The sequence below is a fragment of the Hyalella azteca genome, unplaced genomic scaffold, assembly GCF_000764305.2.
Source record: "Hyalella azteca isolate HAZT.00-mixed unplaced genomic scaffold, Hazt_2.0.2 contig13515, whole genome shotgun sequence".
In the NCBI taxonomy this organism is placed as follows: domain Eukaryota; kingdom Metazoa; phylum Arthropoda; class Malacostraca; order Amphipoda; family Hyalellidae; genus Hyalella; species Hyalella azteca.
In genome coordinates, this window is record NW_025943433.1 from 434,689 (window position 1) to 443,753 (window position 9,065).

Sequence of the window (9,065 nt, forward strand, 5' to 3'; positions counted from 1 at the left end):
AAGGCTGTCAGAAGGATTCCTGTTCGACTGAAAGTCGTGAGATTAAAATGTTGCATCACGAAGACGTGTAATGATAGTCAGTGCCATCGGGGCATCAGGTTTAAATTTCCAGAGCAAATCACATTGTGTCAGGGATCGCTTGAGGTTGTCTGATCTTTGTTTGACTCGGGCGATCTCACTCAAGGAAAGATTCAATCTTGCATTTCATCAAAGCAACGACCGCACTAGACCTGGATGTTTAACTCGAAAAACATGATTATATATATTTTGCATGATTGAGGCGAATCGAGTAAAATATTCATGCCCCAACTCAAGCATTCATATCATATCATATCCTATCATGTCATAATTATGTCGGTGCTGAAGAATAGGCAAGATGTGGCATGTTACCGATTCTTGTACTTTTCGTGACTTTTTCACGGAACAAGGTCCTTTGACCGGATCCTTTCAGAAATGACGATAGTTAGATATTGCTACTAGATGCCAGAGGTTCGATATGGTGCTAGGAATTTTAAGTCTAACGTACATAATACATATTTACACTATATAATCAGGAGAGGGACGGCCGTTTGTAACTTCTAAATCTAACCTCAACCCCTTAAACAGCCCTCAAGTCCAATCGTTCAACGTAGATAAGAGGTAAGTGGTGCAGGATCTACCGGCAATAAAGCCATGTTGACGGTCTGCCCTGGTAGGATATGGTTACCAGTCAAGTGGTCGATAATCCTATCCTATGACAGGGCGATAGTTACCGGAGCTACTCTAGTCACTTTTTCGGACGTGTCACTTTATATTCTTTCCATTCGGCCGGCAGTCTCTTCGCTAAAGGTTTTTTTAAGAACACTGTCAAAGGGAGGGTCAAGACTATTGGCTATTGCTAACTCTTTGAGCAATCTAGGTTGGAAGCCGTCTGGTCAACATGACTTGTTTGGATTTAGAGCTGCCTGTTACCAGGCCCTTGAGAACCTCTTCTTCGTGTATTTCAAAACCTGTTAACTTCGAGCCGACTGGGCGCTCTTCAACAGCTGGAATGCTGTAACAAGTCCTCATATGTGAACACACTGCACACAACACATTTCTTAAATTTCAAACAAAAAGTGCAAGCCTTCAAATTACACTTACACATAAAACGCAAAAGCTTTCGGGTTCTGTTTTGCATTTTTTGCAACATTTTTTGTCAGTTTTTCACTACGGTGCGACGGAGTTTTTTTAGCATGACTACGAGTCACATGTTTTTGGGCCAAGCAAATTGGTGTTTCATGGTGAATGATAAATAGAAAAATTTGAAATTATATTCGTTTAATGACGCAAGAAGACTGACGGAAACTTATGCTTACGGTACAAGCTCAAATTTCCGCATCCGATGCGGTCAACAAAAAAATTTTGTAATGGAAGTAGCACCTCACATAGAAGTTTAATTCAGTACAAAATCCCAAGCTTAGTTACCAAAGAAACCGGTTAATCCCAAGAGGCACTCAATGCATTTGCTTCCCATTTACTCCGAAATAATTGCAGAAAAATTGCTTGAAATATAAGAAAAACAGGTTCAGTACTACAGCCCACAATATACATTTTCGGCATGATAAAAACACTTCAAAGTAAAGGTTTATTGCGAGGCGAACAAGACTATAGATCAGCAGCAGCGTGGGCAGCAATGCTGGGGTTGTTGACGACCTCCCCAAGCTGGTCTAGCAGCTCTTTTCTGTAGTCATCGAAGTCTCCGTCGATTTCGTTGATGGTTTGATCCTCAATGACCCATAGCTGGCATTCGGTTTCCCTGATGAGCCGCTCGTCGTGGGATACGATGATGACCCCGCCCTTATAATCCACTATTGCCTCGGCTAAAGCGTCGATGCTCTCGATATCTAAATTGTTGGTGGGCTCGTCAAGAATGAGAACGTCTGGTGCCATGAGACAGAGCTCAGCGAGTGCCACACGAGCCTTCTGGCCGCCGGAAAGGTCTTTGTTCTTGATGGTGTGTGCATGGCTGGCCAGACCAAACGTCCCCAGGGCTTTGCGTGCCTTCTCATAGGGCAAATTGAAGAGTCGCATCAGGTACTCGGCCGGGGACTCCTCAGCGGTGAGGTGCTCTCCAGAATGTTGGTCATAACGTCCAATTTTCAGCCGATGGTTCCTGCGCACATCGCCTTCATTGGGTGTCAGTTCTCCCACCAACAACTTCAGAAAGGTTGACTTACCCACGCCGTTGGGCCCAACAATGGCAATTCTCGTCTCCAAATCAATACCAAAATCAACTCCCTTGAACAGCGGCTTATGACCTTCATACGAGAATGTTACGTTGTACAGGCCAAGTATAGGAGGTTGTAGAGCAGGAGGCTCGGGGAACGAGAACTTCACAATGTACTCTTGAGGGCGATCAAGAAGTTCGATTGGCCCATCTTCATCCTCATCCTTCTTACTCTTCATCCGACCTTTCTCCTGCTTGCGGGTCAGAGCTTCCTTCTGCTTCTTTTCCTGCAAAGACAATTTGATGAAGTTGTTTAAAAAAATACGATGCATGGAGTTAGTCTTTATTACCATGTGCCATCGCGTGAAAGTGAAACAATGTTCCTAGCAGTAGCTGAAGAACTCATTCCTTTTCAAATTGATTTTTAATTGTCAAGGCTTTAATAAAATTTAAATTCAATATTATTCACGTAGCATCTGCAAAAAAATGGCCTAATCAGACGTGCGGGTTTAGAAATCTGAGATTTACTGTGGTATATTTATACTCAATTCTGTTTTCGTGATGAAGAAACAGCACTTAGTTTGAAGCTTGCTAAATACTACGATTATTTTCTTAAACAACAAATTAATCGAGAAATTGAAGGCCATTAAAACTGACCAAAGAAATTTCACGACAATAAACGGTATTTCCACCAATAAAATGTACTCAACTTCCTTTATATTTTTGTTACTTTTGAATTCTAGGGCAATTTGAGCTTAGCAAACTGCACTAAGGATACATTTACACCATGAGGTAAGCAGCTCATTAAGACCAGGAACATTCAAGCTAATACTCACAGCCTGTTTTTTAGAAGATCCCGAGGCCTTCAGCTCTCTGATTCGCTTCTCTTGTTTTTCATAAGCTTTGATCTGCTCCCGGCGTTTTTGCACCAACATCTGAGAATTGGCACCTCAAGTAAATAGATGAACAAAAAAATTTGCTACAAACCGTGAAACATATATACACAATTTTCTATATCATAATGGGGTATGAACATATTTTAATTCTATTTAGGCAAGAAATTAATCTCACCTTCTTGAACATGGAATAGTTTCCTTTGTAGTAAAATAGTTTCTGCATGTCCAAGTGGATAATATCAGTGCACACGTTGTCCAAGAAAGACTGGTCGTGGGACACAACAAGTAGAGTCTTCTTCCAGCCCTGTAAAAAGTGTCATAAAATTAGCAATAAATGAGCGGTGAAGTAGCAAGCAATTACATAAATAAAAGCAAATAGATCTGTTAAATCAATCGCAAGTGTTAAGAAAACTAACCAAAGAAATCTTTTAAAAAAATACAGATTCGCAAGTCAGGAGCTAATTGCGAAACAAGACAACTAAGAGGCACGATTTTTATGAGGGGATTAACTTGAATTCTGAAGCTGAAATGAAAGTATTCATACACTAGACAACGGCAACACATACCTGGAGATAGTTGTCGAGCCAAATTACAGCATTTAGGTCGAGATGGTTGGTAGGCTCGTCCAACATTAGTAGTGTTGGTTCAATGAAGAGAGCCCGAGCCAGTGACACCCTCATCCGCCATCCTCCACTGAAGTTCTTAGTGGCTCGCTCCTGCATCTCACGTGTGAAGCCAAGGCCAGCAAGAATCCTAGATCGATCAAAGTCATTAATATTAAAGTAATGAGCAAGTTATCAGTGGAATGCTTGGCTATAGTTAGGCTCATGACAGGTATTAACTATATGTAGGCTCACAATGATGACCTGACTTGCAGCAAGAGCTGGATTTGCAGTTTAGTTCGAATTGAAATATTGCCTGCTTTTCAAATTTTACTGAAACCTAAAAAAAATTAGACGACACGTAAAAAGAAAACTTTTTGCGTCAGGGAGGTTGACTGTATAATTCCATTTTTCTTACTTTAAAATTATTTGGTATAAATGGAAAGAAGATTATGCACACCTGCGAGCTTTTGGTTCAGCTTGATCAGCACCAATGGCCTTAAGTTCATCATAGACCTCCTGTAGCCTATCCATGTTGACGTTCTTGCCCTTCTTGCTCAATTGCTGCTCAAGATCCTCCTTCTCCTTGATGAGTTCAGCGCGCTTGGTGTCTGAAGCGACCACCACCTCAATTGCTGGGGTGTCGTCTGCCACAACTTCCTGCACACATAACAAATATGATGCCATAAACTAGAGACTTGGAAATAAATATAATTAACATAGATTCGACAGTAACTGAAGGAAAAAATTACCAAAAGTTTTATGTTCCAGAAAAATATGAAGTGAAAAGATGAACCAGTAACGGAATAGATGTAATTCACGGTATGTTAAGCCTAGAATTTAACAGTATAATTTCTCTTAGAATATTCAGCTTTTAAGGGCTAAAAAATTGGGCGCCTTTTCCAGCTATTATAATGACTTAAAGGAGGTTCCATCCTCACCTGTTCACAGTAGAGTACATCAATGCTGGAAGGAATGTTCAAGGCTCGGATTTGAATGTGTCGTAGGAGGGTAGTCTTGCCATGACTGAGAACAGAAAGATGAGACCTTAAAAATCCCTGCATTATTGATATAGATGTTTGCATCACATAAATTCACACTACGAAACCAAGAACATTGGAATAATAATTATAATAATAATGACAAAATAAGGTACAACAATCCATGATGCTTTGCAAGTGATATAATTTGCACTTGTATGATTGTATTCTTTCAATAAAAAATAAATTCCATCTCAGCACAGTTAAATTCTAATATAAGATATAAAAAAATTAGGAACAGCTAAGTTAGGCAATTGTTGAGAAACTACCTAAGCTAGGTCCTACTTGCAAAAAATGTCCTAAAAGATCATCTTTTGATGCTTGATAATGAATTGGAGTAACCAATTTTGGCATTTAAAAAAAGCAAAAGATAGAGATTACTTGCACCAATTCTTTTGAAATTGATGATTAATATGAGGAAGATTTTGATGATCTGATTTCATTATGGAGCAACTCCAAAGACGATCTTTATGAGAGTAGCAAGGAATGTAAAAATTGGCAAAGAAAATATAATATGTAAGTAATATTATAAATAATGTGTATGTCATCAGTAAGATTCTTAAAATTATTTTATATTGATTTAGTACATATTTATATGAGAGGTCTATTGACAGGCAATTCAATGTTGAAATTAATGTCTTGAAATTACTTGTATTCTGATATTATTTTCAAAATTGCAGACAATGACATTAATTTATATATACTGCCATTGGCTTATTTCAAGCTGCAAATTGAACTTGACGTCTTGAAATCAGGAAGGTGTAATGAAAAAGTAAATAAATTTTTTTTTAACTTTGGAATGGAGCACTGTATGCAAAAATGGCTACCGGTATACTCTAATCCTTCGGTTAAAATTAACATAATGAATCAAACTTTTTCCTCATATTGAGCTGAAGAATCTCTTCAAGACAACAAACTGCAAAACTAGCATCAATGTGGAGTAGGAAAGATGAATAATTAATCTTTGCACGATTGAAAATTAAAACAGCTCTGGATATTACCACGAATATGATATCTTTAATAAGCCATCTCAATTGTGCATTGTGCACAATCTTCACCACACACTGACATGTTGCCTTCCAAATGAAAGGTACCGTACTATACTAAACTTCAAATACAATTTCTTATCATACCCATTGGGTCCCACTAGACCGTATCTTCTTCCATTGGCAATAAGAAGAGAAGCATTGTTGAAGAGTGTCTTGCCTTTAGCAGCAATGCTGAAGCTTTCAATCTATGAAAAAAATGTTCATCAATTAGTTTGCAGCAACAATGATATAATATAATTTCCTCATACATTTCTCTAGCATTAACCTCTAGTCTCTGAGAGCAAAGTTAGCTAATAAGCCATTTGATACAAATAGCATTAATGACAGTAAGATTGCTGGTAGACAAAAAGTAAGGATTCATGAATAATTATATCTCTATTTAAATAAGTGTATGATTAATTGAAAAAATAATTTACCACTGCATAAGCTGGTATTAATAAATCACCAAGGAATTTAAGGGAATGATGGAGCTGGACTCCAAAACGTTTTCAATATTGATATGGTGAACTTGCTTGGTGTTTTCGTTTAAATTCCTTGTGAACTTGCAATATAAGCAGACAGGTAGTATAAGTACTTAAATCACCCAAGAAATCACTAGTACCATTTTTTAACTTTTCAAATTAATATAAACCTGAACAGGCAAATATTTATTGAAATATAATTAAATTTGATTGGTGCACAGACCTTAATATCCACTGCATTCTCTAACTGCTCTTGTTGCTTGCCAGACTTCTCAGCTTGAGAAAGTGTGAAATTGTCACCCAAAGCAGATGTGCCTTGGCCACCTTTCTTGAGCATCAATTGAAGATTTTCTTCATATAACTGCTGTTGTTTCAATTTCTTCCTCTCTTTGTGTGACAGCTTCTTGAGGGCTTCTCTGTCTGAATAAAAAATACATTAGCCAGAGTATTGTTTAGTTAGATTTTAGCTTGAAAAAAAAAAATACTTTGAACTGCATAATATAGACTATCAAAGCAAAATAATAAATAATAGAAGTAATAAAGTCCCAAACATAGGTTGAGATTGGGGTTTCTAATGTCAATGGTCCAAAAAACATCAATTCAAATGCTGCTGAGTAGCATCACTGCTTTGTTGTAAGATCTCTTCATCATGAGTAGATGCATCCAGCTGAAAATGGGAGGATGTTTTATTAGCTTGACACCCTCCACGCTGAAGGGAATGAGCAATTATCAGAATCAAAAACACCAAAATCTATTATTTATGTTTAGAACTTGGAAAATCATGTCAACAAAATTCTTTAATGATATACCGGTATACTTCTTCTTCTTTATATGAATTTTGGCAAGAAATTTAGATGGTTGAAGACTTGAAGTACATAGTAGGTTAAACATGATATCTGTTGCAATTACCAAACCATACATAGGTAGTCATAGTAAACACACTACTCCCTAGCTAAAGACTGTATTAGAGCAGCTCAGCAGCACACTTTATGGAGTGACCAAGCCAATAAAATCATCTATGGAGATGACATATTGTGAAACTTAGTCAGTTAGTGAGAGTGCTATTCCCTACTTTGATCCAAATCTTATAGGAACAATTTTTCCTAGTAGGTAATCTACATTCTACATTTCTACAGGCTCTACAGCAAATGAAAATTTAAAATATATATATATATATATATTATAAATGTTACAATAATAAATTAACCTATGAGGACAACTTACAAGATTATCACTGACACTAACCTGCTTCTTTCTTTTTCTTTAGCTTTGTTTCTTCACTTTCGGATTCTTCAGATTCTTCATCAGTAATTACGGGTGATAAATTCTCTTTAGCACTCTCTACAGCCTCTACAGGAGCCTCCTTGATAATCTCTTCTTCTTTGTTTGTAATTTTAAGGTTTGATATCTTCTCAGACAAGGTTTCTGGCTCTGATATTTTGACTTTCTGAGCACCAGATTCAACCTTCTCAATTGTGTTTTCAACATTATTTTCACTGCTCTCACAAGAACCTTCACTTTTCTCCTCTTTTTGCTCTTTCTTAGTAGATTTTGCAACATTTTTAACTGAAACCTTTAGTCTTAGAGAAGAACCATCATCATCTTCATTTTCTTCATCATCACTCTCTTCATATGCTTGCTTCTTCTTCTTACTCTTTCTGGATTGTTTATTTTGATTTTTCTTGACAATAAGAGGAGCTGTATGCAATTCAGTTTCCTCTTGACTGATCTTTGCATTGAAATCAGGCAAATCCGCATCACTCTCATCATCCACATCAGCTTTTTTATTTTTCTTCTTTTTTACTTTCTTTGATTTACCTGATTGAACCGGTGTTTCTATTTCTTCTTCCTCAACTTTAGCATTGAAATCTGGTAAATTTTCTTCATCGCTATCATTAAAATTATTCTTCTGCTTGATTTTCTTCTTGTCTTTCTTCTTCTGTTTTTGACCAGCCGTTTTAGTACTAGAGTTAATTGATTCTTTCACGGATTCTGTTTCTTCATCTGACTGCTGTGCAACTTTCATTGCTTTTTGCTGCTTACGCGATAATTTAGCGGTTTCGCTCTTCACGTCTTCGTCATCTTCAGAATCGTCACCTTTTCTACCTTTTTTGCCCTTCTTAGGCGCCATGGCTCAATATTAGTTATTCAGAGATTACAGTTTAATGAGTTTATTTCGTACTATTTGTTAGTAAGTCATACATGCACATTGCACAACTCCACGTTCACTTTTCAGAACTTAGAAGAGCGATTGCGTTAAGTACCGGCGAGAAGCACACTTAGTGTACAAAGTAAATTACCAAAAGCTCGTAAGCCTCCGCTGAATTCTAGTAACATCTACTTTACGGTGTTACTTATACGTCCAGTGAAGTTTTGGTATGTAGGCGGCACAAACTACTGCATTTTTGAATTAAGTAGAAGTTGTTGATTTCGTGTTTTTAAAATTATCAACATCTAGAAGGCGGGTTGTTTAAGTGAAATTCTCATCACGCTTACCTATTTTCACAATGTTACCGTCGGCACTCATTTGCATAATTCTAATGGAATTTTATTTTTAAACAGCTTGTTGCGTCATTATTTTTTAGCCCTACATTTTATCACTACGGATAAATTTTTTAGTGTAAATTAAAGGCATCGTTGTAGACTCATCGGACAATTTTTTCTGTCGGTCTGCAAGCTTAAGCACGCATTGCAGTGGCCTAAAATTTATCACACACAACTGAACACAACTTGATCAAACTTACTTGTGCATTTAAAATGACTTAACGGTGATATTATTGTCGTGGTAATTTTATTCGATTTCAGCTAAACTCACGAGTGATACGGCGG

General features: G+C 37.2%; 1 protein-coding gene across 1 annotated transcript; it reads right to left on the reverse strand.

Annotated features, from left to right (window-relative positions):
• Positions 1-1,278: 1,278 nt before the first annotated feature.
• LOC108670563 (ATP-binding cassette sub-family F member 1) lies at positions 1,279-8,519 on the reverse strand. The gene is made up of 9 exons (XM_018158030.2): positions 7,482-8,519; positions 6,460-6,656; positions 5,860-5,960; positions 4,628-4,712; positions 4,147-4,346; positions 3,651-3,837; positions 3,260-3,388; positions 3,025-3,123; positions 1,279-2,475 (listed from the first exon to the last, which is right to left on the reverse strand). Exons 1-9 carry the CDS (start codon positions 8,365-8,367, stop codon positions 1,627-1,629), a joined length of 2,733 nt encoding a protein of 910 aa, XP_018013519.1. The 5' UTR covers positions 8,368-8,519; the 3' UTR covers positions 1,279-1,626.
• Positions 8,520-9,065: the final 546 nt, after the last annotated feature.

Excerpts from the sequence above, each read along its gene's own strand:
- LOC108670563 (XM_018158030.2), bottom strand. The coding sequence starts at position 8,367 with ATGGCGCCTAAGAAGGGCAAAAAAGGTAGAAAAGGTGACGATTCTGAA. Across the intron at positions 4,347-4,627 it reads ATGTACTCTACTGTGAACAG|GAAGTTGTGGCAGACGACAC; the intron begins GTGAGGATGGAA and ends TTATGTGTGCAG. Across the intron at positions 3,838-4,146 it reads GCTGAACCAAAAGCTCGCAG|GATTCTTGCTGGCCTTGGCT; the intron begins GTGTGCATAATC and ends TGATCGATCTAG.